We start from the raw sequence: 20,316 nt of genomic DNA, 5'->3' as shown, positions 1-20,316 counted from the left end.
TTTCGCCAGTTACAATTTGCATTTCACTTGTCCTGTAATAATATACTATATTGAGGTATTCTTTCCCCAAGTTAAAGTGTAACATGACAGTAGGAAGTAATATAAAACATGCTAAAGGCTAGGCATAGATTTAACTTTACACTCTATTGTATTTACAATGTATTGTTCATATTTCATACACACTTATAAGCCATTATTACATGCATTCACCCGACATTTACCCAACAACTTAGTCAAGGGACTTTGGAAAGGTGTTGCAATAATAAAAACACAGAGATATATCATATGCAGAGATTTCGTTTGTCCTTTTTTTATTGCAGAACATACAGTTATTTAAGTCTCCACCACAATTGATTAAGCATAACAGAGTAATAGTAAGAAACAAGTGCTCTTTTTTTCTAATCATTCGCATCACTGTAGTGCTTTTAAAACCAGCTGGCAACACTCGGCCACTTTAGATGGATCAGACACTGATGAGTACTTGGAAATCTGAGAGTTGACCCCCAGGGAGCGAGCCAGGTCCTGGGCTGTCTGGTCTGAGGCCACAGTGGTTCCCAAGGCCACCAGCAGCCTAAACACAGCCTCCTTGTCTTGTACCGTCTCCAGAGCTCTACTGGCCACAGACAGGCACTGGGCCTTGGCCTCGAGATCAGGTTGGCTGTGCAGGCAGCCAGCGTAATTAAGCACCAGAGTGGCCAGGGCAATGTGGATGTTCTTATTGCAGACGGTGACCAGGTCGGAAGCACGTGATAGCACCGTTTCACGCTGGGCCATGAGGAGGGCTCGGCCGTGCCTGCCACTAAAGCAGTTACACAGAGTCCGCAGCGCCAGCATCTGGTTGGCAGGACGCCCCTCAGGCCTCATCAGGCTCAGCAGGTGGTTGCACAGCTGGACTCCCTCTGCCTCTCCACAGAGGCTCTCGTTAACCAGTGGGTGGCGCACTGCCAGCCTCATAATGTCCAGGACAGGAAACACAATGTCTAGAGTCCAGGGGAAGGAAAGCAGAGTTTGGTTAGTGAAAAGTAATGAACTGAAGAACCTTAATGCATTTTTCTTAGCAGAAAACCTAAAATCAATTCACAAAAATGAAATGAAAGACAAAAAATATAAATAAACTGGGTAGGAATGCTGTTGTACCTTCAGGCCAGTGAGAGGCCTTCCAGAGCAGGTTGATCTGTTGGATGGTTGGGGCAGGGTTGGAGAAGTCACAGACGGACACCAGCAACTTCTCAAGATTTTCCAGAATTTCTTCAGAAAGCTTGTGCTCCTGAGGGGCGCCTCCATTCAGCTCCTTCACCTTGGCTGGTGAGGAAAGAACAAATCATTGACTCCAATACAGCAGGGAAACTTAAATAAACCAGGGAAAAAGGCTTTTTGGTACAATATCTTCATGACAAGACATTCATTGGAAATGTTTACTTTTAAAGCCCTTGAAAAGTTGGTATCAAATCTTAAGCATTTTTCTATAACATGAACTATTCTTGACTAAATAAAACAGAATCAAAGAAAAAACCCCATCTTTTAATATCATTTATTACGAGTTTGACACTCAAGACAGTTATTCTGCTTCATGAGGACTGTGGTGGTGTGGTTTGATCGGACTTTATTGACAGTGCCCAAACTGATCATTTTGACCAATTATGAATCTTCACATAGTGACGACCTTATCTGCATGGCTTTCTGTAGACTGTCGAGGCACATCAAAATACCCATACATAAAATGCTCACCAATGATCTGCGGGGTATTGGCTTGCTCAAAGGTCACACCATCAGTCTTGGGGAAGTAGATGTTGGTTGCCGTCTGTCTCAGGGCTGCTGAGGAGTAGGCACCTCCTCCTGCAGAGTAGGGAGGAGTGTGATCGAGTGAGTGTAACACTCAACATTAAAGGATAAAAGAAAACTAAATTTAAAAAAAACAACAAAAAACACATAAATGCTGTGTACCGTTTTCACATAGGAGAAATGTGTACATGGGTCTACCACTGAACAGCTGTCACAAATGAATTCCTGGTCACTCGATACACAAGCCTTACAACCTCATCATCTTGTTTAGTTTGTCTTTTGTTTAAACTGACTTGTGCAAAACTTAGAGGTTCTTTCAGTAAGTAACTCACCTGTGAAGGGATCTGCCACACCTACAGGAGCACTTGGGTTCGGACCCGACCCTGGGATGTAGCGACCGGAGCCTGTGGGGAGAAAAAAAATTAAAATACAGCTCTGAAAAGAACATGTGGTGATGTTTACATTGCGAAAAATCTTTAAGTAAACATACTGTACCTGTGAAGGGGTCAGCTCCAAAGCCTGCCCTTTCGTCAGAAGCCCCGGGGATGTACCGAGCTCCTCCTGTCAGATGAAGAGAGAAAATAAAAAAAACACCTTTAGGAAAATATACATTTAGTCTAATAACCTTTAAATACTATAATGAAAATATTTAAACAAATGTACTGTATATAAGCACAAGACACTGACTGTTTCTGCAAAGTTGAAAAACAAGCCCAAGTGTCTAGCTTTTGGCCTCACCGGTGAATGGGTCACCACCAGCAGGCTGGGCTTCTCCCACCACATGTCCTTTGGTGTTTTCTATTATAAAATTGGCAACTTGGTCGAGGAACATGGGGCTGAGGTCATTCTTCTGCAAAAAGTTGTGCGCTGTGAGCCAGGGGTCCTCTGACACATTGTAAGGCAGCTTCATGGATGGCCCTCCCTCATTCACGTCAATGGTGAACACGTAGTCATATTCCTGAGGGGAGATCAGGAGTCATTAATGACTGTTCTCATGCATAGTTTGCCTTGTCAATAAGCTAATGGTCTTACCTTTCCTTCATACATCACGCTCTTGGAGGTCTGTTGGTTTGAGCCTCCGACCACATCTCCGATTTTCATCCAGCGGCCATCACTGACGCTCCACTGATATGCCTCCACCTTCTGTCCATCTTTAATCAGCCGTGTCTGTCTGTCACGATTCCCTGGAGGAAAAAGGCAAACAAAACCATTTTGATGCAGAAATAGCATTGGCACCTTTTCCATTATCAGGCTGAATTATGCAATCTTGGTTGTTTAAGGAATGAACCAGAAACACCAGATACAGTGATTTTAAATATAATCAAATAAATGTCTAATGTCTATTTTCTTACCCGGCTCATTAAGGTGTTCCCTTCCAGGAAGGTCCTCTATTTTGATGTCTCCAAGGTCGCCTGTCTTGGGGTCAATGGTGGTTTTGGAGAGTTCATCCTCAAAGGCCTGCAGGTCCTCTGCACTAGCTATGCGGTCCTCAGCTTCTGTAAACACGCGAATAATTCCATCACTGTGGACAGAGGATAGGCATCTGGGTTAGCCACAAAACTACTTACTGTGTCTGTTCATCTGAGAATCTCCATCATGGTGTGTGACTGCAAGAGTGATGCCAGAAATGAAAAAAGTGAACAGTAGTAGAAAAAGGCGCTTAAATATATATATATATATGGTGTGACATTATCAAGGAAATGATTATGGCCTGACCCTACACTAGAATGCCAAATGCAGTTCTGTTACCTGGCTCCAATGGCTATATCACCATTAGGCAGAATACAGCAGCACCAGACAGACTGGGCAGGCAGACGGATGGTCTGAGAGCACTCTCCCTGCCTCCATATCCTCAAAGTCCTGTCCTCTCCTGTGCTTACGAAATCTAAGGGGAAAAGCATCAGTCTGAGGTCAGGGGGAGCCAGCTTCCATCTTACAGCAGGAAAACAAATGGATGCTGGTTCATTAAATGACTAAGCACCAGCTGTTGGTTATGCACACAATACAAGCCTCCCATAGGCCTTTAAATATAAATCTAAATAAACAAACCATGGCTATTTGGGAAGACAGCCACGCTGTAGATGTAGTTGGTGTGGCTGTAATAGACCTGTACACATTCGCCTGTCACCAGCCACCTTCTGATACTTGTGTCATTGCTGCATGAGAAGAACTCAGTGTTGCTGATCACTGCTAGTCCCCTTACGCAGTCCTCGTGACCTAAAACGGAACAAGAAAAAAAAAAAAAAAAAAAAAAAGTTGTGTTGTAATCATGGATTTTAAACATAGAGCCTCTGCACCCCAAGATAAGGGTTTAGAATTATTATGGTTGAATAGATTAATATGATATGCCAACATAATGTACAGTTACCACCAAAGAATGATACCATTTACTATTTAAAATTTACATTGTTGATTTTCATTTTCATGTTTTCTCAGCTAAAACCAGTCAAAAAAAGGGGTGAACTGCTTACAATAACCAGATATGCAAAAAGACTTCAATTTCAAAGACAAAAAGAGTTTATTCGATTATGTCAACCACCTGCAAACTCTCACCTGTAAACGTCTTCTCACATCGTCCGGCTTTCCAAAGCTTGATGGTCTTATCTGCTGATCCAGACAGCATAAAGCCTTGTTCAGGTAAGATGACCACTGCCCACACTGCTGCAGAGTGGCCCTGTAGCAAAATTAACAAGCAGAGATTTTGTCCCAATCATATTTTTGCTTGTTGCAGTTGCATAGATAAAAATCAACCTCAAGGCATATTATAAAAGTGCAAATATCCACCACAATCAGTGTCAGAGAAGGCAAAATTTGCAAAACTGCCTCTTAAGGAATACCCTCCTAAGAGAAGATCAGAGTAACATGTCACAGAAGCTTCAGGATACCTCCAAGGTCATCATGCACTTCTCATTGAGCCAGACTTTGGCCGTGGTGTCCCAGGAGCCGCTCAAAAGTGTCCCAAACTTCCCAGAAGACAGCGTGCAAACTGTGGAGATGAAAAGTTAGAAAGCTGGAACCAGATACACTGCAGAGAAGCTTGACATAATGGCAAATAACAGCAGAGCAAATGAGATGCTTATAACAATGTAATTACCCTGTGGGAGCACAGTAAAGCGCAACTCACCTGTATTTTTGTGACCCTTGAGAGTGAATAGGGGCTGAGGTTGGTCCAGTGTGAAAACACAAATGTTATTATCATTTCCACCTGTGGCAATAAGTCCTCGCGGATATGTATCACTGGGTGCAATGAAGCATACACAGGATACAAAATTTGAGTGGCCAGACATACAATGCATCTCTGTGAAGCCGTTGTCAGGGCTGTCAAGAGGAGGGGAAAAAGAGCAAAGACATCTTAAGTGAGTTACTTGTGTGGGAACAAGTGGTTGACAACAGTGTGACTAAAAGGGTCACTAAATGTAACCGACAGATAAAAGATATAATACCACTCTAAATCTGGTTAGCAAGTACTCGAACATCCGCGCTGTGTATAATTACAGTTGCAGTTGAATGAATGACAAAGCTAATTTCAGTACATGTTAGCAACGCGCTTACTAGCTAACTTAGCTACCAACGTTAACACGAGCTTATTACTAGTAAATAACTTCAGTGGGGGTTGTTATGGCTTGCTACTTTTCTTGGTCAGGGCACCTTTCCTGACCAAATAATTACTTAACTGAAATAAATTAGTTAGTCAATAGCAGGCTAATGCTAGTTACCTTGAGTTTGGCACCCACACTCTTCCGGTTCGGTCTCTGGACACAGACACGAAAGCTCCCTCTGGAAAAACAGCCGATGCGAGTCCCCTAACGTCCATTTCGTGGCCCGGGATGGAGCACCTGAGTTTGTATGAGTTAGATGATGCCATTTTACCCCGAAACACAATGAAACGCCCACAGTAAAGTTGTGCTAAGCGGCTTGTTGCTGTCAACAAACACCGGCCGCTAACGCTAGCGGAAGTTGAATTATTTCTTCTTCTTTCCGTTTTTGGCGGACTGCAATACGAGCTTTAGGTGCATACCGCCACCTACCGTACCGGAGTATGTAGGACGGGATCTATTTTACATTAGTCTGTAACATTAACAAACAATAAATAATAGACAGAAACAAAACAAATAAATAAATTAAAATCAACAACTATATTCTATTAAACATCCCAGTGTTTATTGAGAAATCTATTACCCCTCTCTGAGTTTCCAGCACATCTTCTCCATTTGTTCCTATCCTTCCAAATCCCATCCTCGTCCAGCTTCTCTCACCCTTTCTTGCAAACTTACCCTTCCTTTATTATATTTGACACAGTGCATTATTACATATTCAGCATTTTCTGACCAACACCCGCTGCCATCATCTCAGCTGTATAGACCAATAGTTTATCTGTAATTATATTCCCTAAATTAATTTGAAATTGTGGGATGTAGACTCCTGTTCCTACATGATCATTTTGATCTTTTGAGTCGTCAGTAAATATCTGGAGGTAATTATAAAAACGATTTCTTATATACTGGTTTGCACAGTGGCCTATTTCGCTTTCCACCCAATCTTTCTTTAGCTCTGTGATACTAAACTCAACTTTAGCTTTAGGAAATAGCTATGGGGGGACGTTGCCTATTGGAGTAGGGGAATTCAAACGTGTTTCCTTAATGTTATATTCTTCTGATTTATCTTTTATCTTCCATCCAAAACCATTTCCCTTAAATTTGTTATAATCCCAGAATTCGTTTGGGACACTTTTAGTGGTATTTTCATTCCCACATCCTCTAAGATGAATCTGATGAAAGTTTGTCCCTTCTGAGTTCTAGTGGGATTTCTCCCGTTTCTCCCAGCGCAGCATTACTTGGCGTTGACCTCATTGCACCAATGCTAAGTCTCAAGGCTTTGTTTTGAAGTCTGTCAATTTAATTTAAGTGAGATTTGGCTGGTGCCCCATAAACAACTGCTCCCCAGTTGTATCCACATATTTTCAATATCAAAGAAAACTATCGCCATCAGCTCTTTCATCTTAAATGATTTCTCTATTTCATTACTTAATCTAACAACAGCATCCATAGTAGATCCTCCTATCTTCTGCTCTCAAGTCTTGAGTCCCCAAAGATTCTTCTGCCACGTTCACCACTGTCTTAACTCATTATTTTACAACTGATGGCTATGAAACGTATCTGATCCACCACCAGTGAATCCTCTTTCACCTTGCATTTTTGGGAGCGTTGACTCTGCTGTGTTACTGGAGCTCGAACTGTTCTGTCTTCTTGTTGCATCCTGGGCCTACTTGTTCTCTGGGGTAAAGGCAGAGGGCCGTCACTTGGTCCATCTTCTTCTCCACTTATCACCTCCATATATGTTACTGTCCTTTGCGTTTCCTCATTTACTTTCCTTAAAGTTTCTGCATAGGATATGTTATTGATTACTTTGTATTTCTGTACCTCTTGTGCTTTAATCTGGATTGAAAAAAAACAATACGCAGCACTATGTGGCCCATGCTTTGGCATTTATAGCATCTTATCGGGTTTGGGATATATTCTCGTATCCTATAATTGATCCACCTGATTTGGATCTCTTTAGGAAGTGTGTTCTCAAATTGTACCAGCATTGACAGGCTGTCCTTCTTAACACCATCTTTCTTTGTCCAAAGTCTCTTGACATCTAGCACCTTCCCCCTCTGATTTCTTTCTTGACTTCCTCCTCAGTCATTTCTGGTGGAACATTTGCAGTGACTCCTCTCGGTTCAGCTACTATGCCAGGGATTTTTCTTAAGGATTTTGTCTTGTTGCTGTTTATTTGTGGCAGAGATAAGGACTCTTAGGTTGTTAAGGAATTTGGCAAATCCGTCATTCGCACTGCCTGAAAGTGCCCCGTCTCCCTCCCAAACATAATTAGACCTTTCCACTCCTCCGCCTCTCTCTGTGCAGTCTTCCCGATTAGTTCTTACTTATTTTGGTAGTGCCCTCTTCTCCTTGACTACTTAGATCTGACGCTTCCGTCTCTCCTCTTCTGCCTTTTCCTTCTTGCATTTGACGCAGCACGCCATTCCATATCTTCCTCATCCCAGCCCTCTGAACTTTCACCTATCCTACACTCACGGTACAGTTGATTGCAATTTGATATGATTCTCTCTCCTCGACTCCAAACACTCTGCCCATTGAATTACTTCTTCTTCTTCTTGTGGAAGTTTAAGGCAAGCTAGGTGCGTTCAGCGCATTGCTGCCTCACTCTAGATGGAATGGTAATTACTTCTTAGTCGGCCCCTTATGGCCTATATCCTTGAACAAAGAAAGTCAATGATATTTCGAGCATTTTGGTTTTTATTTTTACTCTCTCCTAACAGAGTAAGGAGAATATCTCCACTCCCATCTTGGCCACTTCCTCCAACAAGGTCTTCCTTTCTTCTGTATACTGCCGGCACTGAAGCAGTACATGTTGAATAGTCTCCATCACTACACATTCTCCACATTTCCCATCCTGGTGTTTCCCCACCAACAGTTGACCACTCCACAGCCCACAGTGCCCCAGCCTTAATCTATTCCCTATTTAAATTGACTGTGCTACGATGCCTGTTGACCCTTGAATAGAAAAAAACTACCTGCTCTTTTCCTCCACCTCCCACTCTCTCTGCTATTGCTTTGTTAGTCCTTCTCTAATTATATTACTACATTCATTCCTACCAAAAGAAACCCTGACATCAATTCCTTTCCGCTTTAATGTTGCCTTGGCCATTCTATCTGCTGTCTTGTTCCCCTCTATAGGGACCCATAGCAACCCAACCTTACAACCTTGTTTTTCCAGTCTAAAAATCAGGATTTCCCCCATCAGGTCTGGCCTAGCCCTCGATCTCACTGCCTCAACAGGCCCCACTTCTTCCAACCACCAAAGCGCCCATAAAAGTGCGACAAGACTGTGACAGCACCTGACGGAACTCAAGCTCATTCCAAATCCTGCCCTGCCACTCTTAGGATCTTTGGACTCGTCTGTAAAAATCTGCAGAGAGGAACCCCAATTTAATATCAGATGTTCATCAACTATACCTGGCTGGGTTTGCTGCGTTCTCACTTTTCAATCTATCCACAATCCTCATGTCCACCTCAGCCTGTGGTAACAGCCACTGAGGAACTGCTGGCCAGCAACAAAGCCGGAATTGCGGTTGTACGAAAAGCACCAGAACATAGCCTTAAAGCCCTAGACTAACTACATCCAACCTACCTGACATAGATGAAGCTGCTGTAGCGTACCCCAAACATCCATAGTCTATAGCTGTCCTAATCATAGCCTGATAAATCAATAAGAGAGTGCCTGTATCTGCCTCGCACGAACACCCAGATAGCACCAAATCATGAATGAGCTTGTGCATTTCATATCCTACCCCACCCCTTCCTGGAGTAGTACCTCTCCCCGCTTGAACCGCCCTTTTTAATTCATGAAGACTGAAGAACAGGGCTTCTGCCGATCCTTTTGCATAATCTCACTTTGCCTCCTCTGAGCTTGCTCCCCCACATCTGCTGTTCTGTGCACTTTCTGAAATGCTAGGACACGGATATTTGACTTGGCCAGATTAGCAGAGGCCTCACCGCCTCTCTCCACCAGGACTGGTAATGGTTGGGGCGCTTATACACTCCTGACATCCTCTGCACTACATTCCACACCTGAGAGGCGGGTGTATCAGGCCCAAACGTCCCTGAGACATTTTCAGAAGGCACATCAGACTTGTGCTTGACTACATCCAGCTCAGCCCAAAACGTCTGGGCTGCCCTAGCCACCTCCCTCACCACATCTGCCTGGTTCTTACTCTGACTCCTCACTCCCCACATAGGATCCACCATGAAACCACAAGGAACTCCATTGTCTTTATTATCACACAATCATCTGGTATTGGTGCCACTACTGGAACAATGCCCGCTCCCATGGTTCTATTTTCTCCCACACCATCCATCTTCCTAGCTCTGCATAAGACACTCCACTTGCCTCCTTGATCTGCTGGACCTTTACTGCCCTTGTATACTGCTCACAGCCTTGACAGCCAGCAACATGCCTTGGCCCAACCTTTAACTGCACTACCTCTGCTACTTTAGCCCCCTGAATTCCCATCGCCAAGTCCTCCACAGAAATATCCAAAGATACTCCATAAATCACTCCCTTTGGACCGCCCTTCTTACCTGTAGCAAACACTTCCACCCTCTTACCCCCCAAAGACTGCAGCTTAGCTGGTCTGAATTCTTACAAAACACCAATAACTTGCCATGATGGATATCCCCCAGCTCTCTCTGCAAAGCATCCATCAGTTTAAGTGGGTTAGTTGACCCAAAACCCGACTGCCCCTCCCTGCATTTGACCTATACTTTAAACTCATCCTGCACTGGCTCCACTTTCCTCATTTTATTCGTTGCCTGCTTGTCATCCCCACCCCCATTCTCATGAGAAGCCCCTTTTCCTACTTTCCTTCCTGCATCCTTTTATTTCCCAACCCTCGCCACCCTCATCATCATAATGAGCTCCACTACCTGTTCACCACGCTCCCAGACCTCTAGAGACAAACGAAGATGAATTACGTCACTGACTTCAACATTCAAATTAATATCATTTAATTGAATTACTATTAAATGTGAGTGGTGATAAGTTTAAAGCATCACCATTAAGAAAGTGTATTCGCAAGTAGTCTACATTTTAATAATCACAGACGTAAGTGACACAGACTGCCTCCTCATGTATTAATCATGTTTCACCAATAGGCGGCAGCAGACTGTTTTCCCTGTTGCCGGTGGTGCACTGCGCTCCATCCCTTTACACAGTGCTCCAACCGAGTCCACCGCCCCACCTGTTCACAATGGCTGCATCAAGCTAGTGTAAACAACCACGATACAACAGGAAACTGGAATGTTGTCGTTCAAATAAAAGCCTAAACTTTGCCATTGGAAAAAGTATGGGATGTACACTCAAATCATTGTTCCAGCATTCATCACCTCCCACCAAAAGACTCACATTTCTTCTCTAAAGAATTTGGACATCCGGAGCAATCACCAAAGTCACAAAAGAACACGTTTATATGGGAACCTTAAAACAATATTAGTCTAACTGTTACATTGCATAAGCTGCCATTACATCACTAAAAGGCAACATAACGAGCCCCAAAGATGTAAATAAGAAATGAAATAACAAAAACCGGGAAAAAATCCTTAAAGTCCTAATCATTTATAGTGTTTGTTTTTATTTTTTTCATAGTTAAAAAATAATGAACCTTCAAATCAAATAACAAAACAAAAAATGAAATGCACCAAAATACGCCCCTTTTAGAAAGCTACTTGTTATTATTATTAAATATGTGTGGGGTTTTTTATTCACTAGAATATAGTCCCACCAAAAAGTGTTTTATTTGTAAACGTAAGTCAACCGGAAGTTTGTTTCTTTATTGCTGCTCCTGTCCAGCCCACGGAGGCTCGGATGAGGAAGTAGTTAACTACACCGATACGTGCGCTGAATAAGACAGCAAAAAAAAAAAGTATGTATCTTTACATTTTTGCGTAGGAAATCATGACTGAACACGTTGAATTATGTCATTTGTAAATGAACGCGAGTGAATTAAATAACGTTAGCCCGCTGATGTTAGCTAACACAGTAAGGCTGTGGAGCCAAGCCCATCGTGGCTGTCAGTGTTATCAGTAGTATGAATGATGGAGCAGGGGAGGTTTTGCAATAACAAGGTTTTTAGTGTAGACTAGCAGGCTTCCGAGGGCTGTTTAAGATGATTTAGACGGTTAGATTAGCAGATATGCTAATGTTAAACATCTGTGTAAAGTAGTTATGGTTGGGTAGACACCTGCTTTATAGCATAGTTCGGCCTCTGTTGTGGTTTCAGAAAACATGATCAATTATGCCCTCTTCAGTAAATGTCAGATGACGATATCTATCATACTTTTTTGCTCTTGGCCAGTCATCTATATATATATATATAATAACTTTTACTGTCATGTAACAGTATTTAAGGCAAAATGTCACAGTTTAAATAACTATAACAACTAATAGTAACGCTGATGATGATGGTATCATAGGCGTATGCAAAGAAATAATATAACAATAATTTAACGCTGTAGGCTTCCCCGGAGTGCCAGCAGCCATGAAGCTTCGACTGCACTTTGTGGTGGACCCCATGGGCTGGCTGTGTATCAGCATGGTGTTTGGGATCTGGCTCTACAACACTTTCTTTATTCCTAAACTGGTTCTACTTCCACACTACAATGAAGGACACATTCCTTGGGCCATTGTTGTTTGTGAGTATCCTTGTTTCCACTGTAGGAATTTCTTTGTTGACACGTGAGAGCTTTTCTCAATTGTTGGGGAGGGACCACTGAAAGTAAGTGGAATTTCTGACAAGCCCCTAGTGTATGGATCACGCACTTTAAGTAGAATTAAACATTGTGTATTCCTTCAGGTTATTACATAGCATCAGGACTCTGCATAGCGGCGCTATTCAGAGCTTCCACAGCAGATCCTGGCCGTCTTCCTGTGGACCCCCACATACCTCACTCTGGTATGGACACAGAAAAACCCATCTCGCCATTCTTCTGAAGCTAAAATTCGTCGTCTGGAATCTATTGTTCCAGCGTGTCAGATTGTGCATGTTTAATTGTTTATCCACAAATCTTTATACCTGTAAATAACTGAACATAGTCAAGATAACAGTTTCAATTTTCTACTATTTTTGTTACTCATATTACATAATTGGAGCCCATTGATTGCAGTTGGGAATATCATCTGAAATTGATATCAGCTAATACTTCTCGTTATGTCTTTAGACCAAAGTAAATAGGTTTGAATATGTTATTACTGTGTTACCATGTCAGCTATTAAAACCAATACTACCAGTAATAACCAATAATAAACTGCTGATTGTTGTATTTATGTCACAGAGCGAGAGCACTGGGAGTTGTGCAATAAGTGCAACTTAATGAGACCTAAAAGGTCCCACCACTGCAGTCGTTGTGGCCATTGTGTACGCAGAATGGACCACCACTGTCCTTGGTAAGGATACACACTTACATATCAGACACATATAGCTTACCTATTGAAAACAGTGTTGAAAATTAGAAATTGATAGAACAATAACAAAATGCAAAACTAAAACTTACCCACCCAACATCTGAGTTTACACAGCCGATGTGATGCTTGTATTAAATGGCAGTGGTACAGTGTATATATAGCTTATCATGTTACATTACTTGCAAAGTCACAAGACATTTTCTAGAGCCACACACGAGTGCGAGTATGTCAGACAAAAGTTGACCTGCATTCTATTTATTTATTTATTTACTTACTGTAAAGGTATAAATATCTTGTATACATCTTGTAAAATATATAAACCTTTTCAGGCTTTATAATGGGAAATGGGAAAACATTTTTTTTATGATAACTGAGGCCAGATCATATCAAATAATATAAGATAGTATCTTAAATCCTGTTTCTTTCCTTCCAGGATCAATAACTGTGTGGGAGAAGACAACCACTGGCTCTTCCTGCAGCTCTGTTTCTACGCTCAGGTCCTCAGTTTGTTCACCCTGGTGCTGGACTTCTGCCAGTACTATTACTTCCAGCCACTGACAGGACTAGACCAGGTACATTCTACAGGAATATAAGTAAATTATATTCTCAGTTGACAGAAAATGTGTGTAGAGCTTACAGACTACATTTCAGACATGTATGTGTAGCAGTTTGGACTATTCACTGCATTTATTTAGTTATCTTAAAGCGTTATGTGATCAATGCTAAATGCTTTGTTACATCCTGTAAGAGTCAGCTACAACACTGGTAAAAAAAAAATAAAAGTTAATATTTTACTATGAGAAAGTCATCACATAGAGCTTTAAGATTATGAAATAATCTTAAAGGTTTGCCGTTCTGTTTTCCTCTGCCAGGAGAAGTTTACAACACGCCATGAATTGGCTCTGCTGCGAGTCTCAGCGCTCATGGGCTTGGTCATGTTTGGTGGCATGACTAGCTTGTTTTACACTCAGATGACGGGCATCCTCTCTGTGAGTACTGAGTAATGACTTATTGTCTTGTTTCAAATGACATTTACTGATGTAATTATGCTCAATGTGATTATGCCTTCTCTTAACATATTTCCAAGCTAATGGAACTGTTTAGTTTCACTTTGTTTTTCTGTAAAATAAGCATGATGGTGCTTCTTTCCAGTATCATTTAGCTTGTTTGTCCTATTGAAAGCAATTTCAGTCTTTTCAAGAATGACCTAGCAAATGAGGCAGCAGAACACAAAGCTTCAGACAGAACAACATGACTTAGTACACAAAAATAAAACAATCAATGCCAGTAATGCAGTGATCAATAGAAAAGAAACACGAGAGAAAGTCTGGGGTCAGGCTGTGTGTGTGAGTGTGCATCAAAGTATTTGTACATCCTGTCAATGACAGAATTTACCTGCAAGATATTAAGAGTTGCATTCTTAATATCTTAGGTGACACAACAAAATGAATAATAATAATACATTTTATTACAAGCCAAAGTAATGTACAAGCTTTCATCAAGAATTTTGGCAGCGCTGTAATTAGAAATATCTATACTTGGCCTCCATGATGAGGTGGGAAACAGCAAGCTGTTATTTAGAGAAAAGTTTTCTATACATGGAACTGTCTACAGGAAGCTAATGTTTTTGGCGGATCATGTGACACTTTAATCATGGTCCCGAATCATCATGATGGAGCTTAGTTTGTGAAGTGATCCACTCATTTTACATTGTCCTTTTCCTTTTTCCCCCTTACAGGACACTACCACCATTGAGAAAATGGCTCTGTTCTCAAATGAAATGTGAGTCTGTTTAACTCCGTCTGTCCTAATGCCAGAAGTGGTTTGCAGCTGCATTAACGACATAGGTTGACATTATGTGAAATATGCTCATTCACTTTCTGCTGCAAGTTAAGATAATTTTAAAGGAATAGTTCAAAGTTTTTGGAAATAAACCTATTCTTAGCATAGCTTGGCATAAGGACTTGAAACAGGCGTAAACAGTTAGCCTGGTAACAAAATACACCTGCCAGCACCTCTAAAGCTCACTAAAAACATGTTATATCTTCTTTAACCAGTACAAGTAGGCGGATTTTGTTACCTCCATACAAAGCGGGGCTAGCTGTTTCCCCCTGTTTCCAGTCTTTATGCTATGCTAAGCTAACTGGCTGCTGGCTGCAGCTTCATATTGAGAAATGAATGGTGGTCTTTTCTGCTTGGCATGAAAGTAAATAAGAGTGTTTCCCAAAATGTTGAACTATTCCTTTAAAGTGGTCCCATAATACCCGTTTTAACATGAATCATTGCTTTTTATTCTTCTTTTCAGTTATGGCTCAAAGAGGTCCTGGCAGTGGGCACTAGCTGAAGTTTGCGGCACTCGCTGGAAACTCCTGTGGCTCAACCCGCTCCGAAGCAGGCAGCCGCTCCAAGCCAGCCACCACTTCCGCACCCACGTGTAGGCCAGTAGCACTATAGTACCTCCTACCTACACAGATGGTAAGGGTTGCCATGATCAAACACTGTATACACACTTAAGAATCCATCTGCTCGCCTTCACCGTCCTCTTTTGTGCTGTGGGAGCTGGGCAGCAGTCTTGGTTTGTCAGTGGATACTCAAAGCTTTTTTTTCCCTTTTTTTTTTTTGCCTTTCTCTACAAGGCCCAGACTGGCAGTAAAAACAGGGTCAAGAAACACCTAAGGGAGTAAATGATGCTTTTTTACTCACTGTGACTGCTACTTTGAGCATTTGGAAACCACTTTTAATGGCTAATTGCACCAGAAGGATGGAAGTCATCTGAAAGAAGCTGGCGAAAGGGACCCCTCTCAGGTTACTTTAAGAGCCTTTACTACTGACCTTCAATCAACTACAGATAGAACTAGGGTAACTCCAGTGTGTCTATTAGAAAGGCATTTTTTTGTATAAAGTTTGTGCCTTGTTTCTTTTAACTATGTCCTTTTTATTTGTCATGCATGATCAATGTTTTTGTTTTATATTTTCTGGTTGGTGATCTTCTAGTTAGGAAATTTCTTGTGAATAGTGAAGGGATCTGGAATCAACTGCATTCCTTTAATTGGTGATCGTTTGATGATTCATGAATGTTTTCTTGTATTGTTCTATGAACGTTTTCTGAAGTGATGTTTTATGAAGCATGGCCGCAGAAAAAAGTTACGTGAATACTGATAAATGATACTTTCATGACAAATGACCAGCTGGGTACGAATATGTGCAATAACAAGCAGACAGTTAACACTTCACCATGCCATGGTAAAATCCAATATTAGAAACAAGTTCATACTATCAAATCTTAGGCTGTATGTGTCGTAGTCAAACCTGCTGTATAATCAAATTGTTTCTCTGAGTATAGCAAACATTCCACAGCAATTTATATCATGACCTGATTATAACCTGTTGTGAAATCCTTATTGAAGGGGTTCGAGTGTCACAAACTATCCTCAAAGATAACTTAAATCACATCTTAAAAGAATAGTTTGAAATACACTTTTTCGCTTTCTTGCCGAGAGTTAGATGAGAAGATCGATACCACTCTCATGTCTGTCATGTTATATCTTGCTTGTTTAATCCATAGAAAAAACAAAGTGTAAAAAAGACAAGTTGTGGTTTTACAGGGGGTTTATGTCTTTATGCTAAGTTAAGTTAACCACCTGCTGGTTGTAGCTTCATATGAAGTGTACAGACATGTAGGTGGTATCGATTTTCTCATCTAACTCTCGACAAGAGAGCAAATAAGCGTATATCCCAAAATATCTAACTATTCTTTTAAATCAGTATGTCAGACAATGTTTAGCTTAAGTCTGCTCTGTCAACCATAGCACTTAAAATGCATGACCTTTGAACACGTCTTTCATTTTAGTACTCCGGAAGATATAATTTGTGATTTATACTATAATTTTAGTGCTGCATCAGTAAGGTCGTAAATGTGACTAAACCAATGGCTTTATAAATGCGTATCTTGCTACTTTATTAGGCTACGTGTGGTAACATACAGCTAGTTAACACTTGATACAACACTGACAGTTTATTTATTTTTGTTTTGCTGTAACCCTATGGTACTGTTTAGAGATTTTATTGAATTCTTTAACAGGATACTTAGAGAGATGATGATTCAGCAGTGCATAATAATACTAGCATAGCTGTGTTGTCATTGTCTATAATACTTGGCAATCCCATAGCTAAACCTGTACATAAACAAAGCTTGTCGTGTGGGAAATATTACAATACCCAAGTAGTTTAAGTGCCTTTCTAGGTCTTCTTTTGACTCTCACTGTACATCATCATCATGTTGGTCTCCATAAAAGCTAAAGACCTGGGGAAATGTTGCAATAGTCAGCAAGCATTCAGTAAACGCATGTTTCACCAAATTTCTGAAGGTAGCGGTTCAATATTATGCACTGATTTTCCCATCAGCTCACAGTCTGTTTTAGTACATTAATAGAAAGTCTTGACTTTATTTTATTTGCTGTGTATCCTTTGTTTTATTCGTATCTTTAATCTGATTGTTTGCATTTGCATGAGTGTGTGTTGATAACTTTGCTCAGTGGTTTTTATAACTCAGATTCAGGTTCTTGGATGTTTGTGTGAATTATTACTATTAATTTTTGGCGGCGGGATAATGGGTGGGCAGATGTGTGTGATTGGCTTTAACCATTTCTTTTACAAATAGTTTTTGAAAGCAATAAGCATTGTGAATCTGTAAAGCCACCCTTATTGTTACAGCAGTAGTGAAAATCTGGTATGTATTGTGAAGTATGTAAACTGGATGGGGTTTCACTCATTACTCACTGACCAGTGAAAACCTGACTTAAACATTTGTCCATACTTCAGTAACCTTAGCCAAGATCAACACTACTGTAGCTGCTGTGTATAGTTTTACAGTATATCTTCAAATAACAACATGTAAGCCTCAATGCCTCATGTTGTTAGGGACTGGATAACAGAAAGGCTTGGTTCATTTGATTTGAATCAAGAGCTGCAGGAGACTGGAGGTGTGAGCATTTCAGAGATACTGTGCTCACACATCCATTATCTGTCGTCCCCCAGGGCTCTCAGTTTGGATCTGTGCAGTTTTGTTCACATTGTTCTTTTGCTGTTTTTGGAATGTGTTTTCAAGCTTTATTTTGTTTCATTCAGACCTCAAACACTGGAACAGTGAAGTTTTGTGAATTAAATGGATACACCATAAATATATTATCCATTTCTTTATGTCTAGAAAGCCTATGATTGTCAATTAATTATATTAGAAAACTGTATTAATTGTGATTATAGAAAATATCATATAGGTATTCAAATTCTAATAAATTAGATTCTGGATTTGAACTGATTATTTTCTCCTTTTTCAACTTGTTGTTAGCAACCTAAATTTTGGCTGCAGCTGAAGCTTTTATTTTCCTATTATGGAAATAAGGGGGGAACTTAATATAGTACCTGATGTCAGTATTTTCAGAGACAGCATTTATCAAATGGAGACCTTGGCTATGAGACTAGCTTGGAAGGAGCAGTAGACCTTTTATCTTGTGAAGCCATCATCTCTATAACACCAACAATTACAAATGTAATAAAATCAGAGAAGTCAAAAAATATAACTGAATACATCAATAAATTATATTGTTATTAAAATGGGGCTTAACTGAAAACACTGTTCTTTAAACACACTGAGCACCAGCCTTTTCAGTTAGCTACCTAACTTTTATCATAAAACTACACCAGTGCAGGTAATGTTAATCATACTGCTGTAGCATCGCTGTTTAAACTCTTGTAACAGTAGTTAAAGTATATTAGCCAAAGAGCTAATGCTAACAAAGTTATTTAGTTAAGCTAACACCACTTGGAAGACAACATGCTTCCATCTTCATAACATTATCTCCAATTTCAAACGCATGTCTCTTTTCTTCATCAAGGAAATAAGTCTTTTGATTACTACCACATTTTGTCAGTTTCAAGCCATCCTATCACCTGTTCAAATTAGCAAAGAGGCTCTTTTATGTCTTTGAAGCTACATATGACTACACCAGGTGAGAAGGACATTACTTTTGAAGAGCACTGTCTAAATTGAAGTAGATGTAGGAGCATATTCAAAGACTGCAGAGAAATTGCTTCCCATGTCTATTAACTGATGTGATGACACAGAGGCCCACAGTCAAACATGAGAAGATTTATCCTTGTGACCTGTTCAACACACCCAGTACTTTAATTTAGAGATACCTACACTATTAGCTGTTTAATGTTCACCTTAAGCTAGTAGCATTTGAATGGACTCGGTACATATGAGTTGTTTTCTGCCATGGACAAGATGATATTCACTTTAAATTCAAATTTTCAGCCAGTTTTGCAGTGAATACCTGACTCTGCAGGATCAAAGTCAGACTTGTGATATCGGGCTATACAAATAAAATTTACTTGACTGCCTGAATGGTTCAACTGCTGTTTGTTTCTCTCTGTACAATTACAATGTGTCACAAAAAGAGCCCAGACAGCAGTTCACTTGTCTCCAACCAAATGGCCATTGTCCTGAACAGTTCTTAAGTCTCAGTGAGGCGTGTGTAATGTGTGCATGGTCCGTGAACATAAGCTATATGTGTTGTCTAAAATGGTTACATGTTTTAAACATACTCTGAACACACGCCCATAGACACACACACACACACACACACACACTAAAACACACACAGACATTGTATTGTCCTCAGCAACCCCAACCGACTGACCAACCAAAACCTTGATTTGTCCACAGCCACACCAAGGTCATCCCAGACTAAATTGGTAGATAAGGATCAAGATTGCTTTTTGTGTCACGCTTTTTTTTCAGTATTAGCTGAGCGACAACTAAATGAGCAGTCATTTCAAGAAATTGATCATTTGTGGTCTAAGACATATTGATAAACCAATATGGTTAAATGCTAATCCATACAGTTTGTCTTAACTTTAACAACACCAGGGTTCTTAAATGCTTTCATGTCACAACTGCCAAAATAAGAACAGATAATAGTGGCAAGAGTAAAAAATACAATTAATTTGGATATTAAATTACACTTTCAGTGAAATTAGAATATTCCTCCTTTTTTCAGGGACCTAATTCCCTTAAGGACACCTCATGACCCCCAGACCACACTTTGAGCTTCCCTAAAATAAAATTGGGGTTAAATATTACAAAACATAGCTGTCCTCAATTACCTAATGTTTTTATGCCATCTTTCTTATTATTTCTGATGCTTCATCTTTATGGAGGTGCTTTACGATATATTTGAAGATAGTAAATCAGATCAGTTAAAAAAAAAAAACATACAACAATATGGTTCTGGAATAAATTCTATTTCTGTTGTTGTTTTTAGAACTAATATCCAAACCAGTTTTTGTAATAAAATAAATTAAAACACAAAAATACCAGTATGTTTTAATGAGCCCAGGGTGAAATTTAATTTGTCAGTTTGGGATAGTAACATTTAAGGAGTCCAGTCTAGATAATAGCAGGCTGCAGCAGTCTGGGTTAAATGTGCTCTTAATCTCTGGTAATGGTTG

At 40.3% G+C, this 20,316-nt stretch overlaps 2 protein-coding genes across 4 annotated transcripts; one reads left to right on the top strand and one right to left on the bottom strand.

Annotated features, from left to right (window-relative positions):
• Positions 1-286: 286 nt before the first annotated feature.
• Positions 287-5,750, bottom strand: plaa (phospholipase A2-activating protein). Of its 2 annotated transcripts, none has more exons than XM_044183701.1 (14): positions 5,499-5,750; positions 4,907-5,100; positions 4,668-4,768; positions 4,336-4,456; positions 3,832-3,999; positions 3,532-3,667; positions 3,135-3,304; positions 2,815-2,966; positions 2,521-2,740; positions 2,278-2,343; positions 2,115-2,186; positions 1,729-1,815; positions 1,138-1,302; positions 287-980 (listed from the first exon to the last, which is right to left on the bottom strand). In XM_044183701.1, the coding sequence occupies exons 1-14, from the start codon at positions 5,645-5,647 to the stop codon at positions 412-414; spliced, it is 2,370 nt and encodes a 789-aa protein (XP_044039636.1). In that variant the 5' UTR covers positions 5,648-5,750; the 3' UTR covers positions 287-411. The 2 variants fall into 2 exon arrangements, with proteins under 2 accessions (XP_044039636.1, XP_044039635.1); XM_044183700.1 differs by having other exon boundaries at positions 1,729-1,836; positions 5,499-5,748.
• Positions 5,044-18,117, top strand: zdhhc21 (zinc finger DHHC-type palmitoyltransferase 21). 2 transcript variants are annotated; one of them, XM_044183703.1, is made up of 9 exons: positions 5,044-5,138; positions 11,859-12,035; positions 12,197-12,295; positions 12,675-12,786; positions 13,238-13,376; positions 13,677-13,793; positions 14,543-14,586; positions 15,110-15,279; positions 15,441-18,117. In XM_044183703.1, the coding sequence occupies exons 2-8, from the start codon at positions 11,882-11,884 to the stop codon at positions 15,240-15,242; spliced, it is 798 nt and encodes a 265-aa protein (XP_044039638.1). In that variant the 5' UTR covers positions 5,044-5,138; positions 11,859-11,881; the 3' UTR covers positions 15,243-15,279; positions 15,441-18,117. The 2 variants fall into 2 exon arrangements, with proteins under 2 accessions (XP_044039638.1, XP_044039637.1); XM_044183702.1 differs by lacking the exon at positions 5,044-5,138 and adding an exon at positions 11,179-11,265.
• The last annotated feature ends 2,199 nt before the right edge of the window (positions 18,118-20,316 follow it).

This window comes from Siniperca chuatsi, linkage group LG22 (assembly GCF_020085105.1).
Source record: "Siniperca chuatsi isolate FFG_IHB_CAS linkage group LG22, ASM2008510v1, whole genome shotgun sequence".
Taxonomy (NCBI): domain Eukaryota; kingdom Metazoa; phylum Chordata; class Actinopteri; order Centrarchiformes; family Sinipercidae; genus Siniperca; species Siniperca chuatsi.
Note: the sequence above shows the minus strand (reverse complement) of the source record. Positions and strands in the feature narration are given on the sequence as shown.

What these genes read in the sequence shown, in the direction of transcription:
- plaa (XM_044183700.1), bottom strand. Translation starts at nt 5,647, where the DNA reads ATGGCATCATCTAACTCATACAAACTCAGGTGCTCCATCCCGGGCCAC. An exon ending in GGAACACCTTAATGAGCCGG is followed by an intron (nt 2,967 to 3,134) that starts GTAAGAAAATAG and finishes TTTTTCCTCCAG; the next exon opens with GGAATCGTGACAGACAGACA. An exon ending in TGGTGGTGACCCATTCACCG is followed by an intron (nt 2,344 to 2,520) that starts GTGAGGCCAAAA and finishes TTCATCTGACAG; the next exon opens with GAGGAGCTCGGTACATCCCC.
- zdhhc21 (XM_044183703.1), top strand. Translation starts at nt 11,882, where the DNA reads ATGAAGCTTCGACTGCACTTTGTGGTGGACCCCATGGGCTGGCTGTGT. An exon ending in TCCTTGGGCCATTGTTGTTT is followed by an intron (nt 12,036 to 12,196) that starts GTGAGTATCCTT and finishes GTATTCCTTCAG; the next exon opens with GTTATTACATAGCATCAGGA. An exon ending in AGATGACGGGCATCCTCTCT is followed by an intron (nt 13,794 to 14,542) that starts GTGAGTACTGAG and finishes TCCCCCTTACAG; the next exon opens with GACACTACCACCATTGAGAA.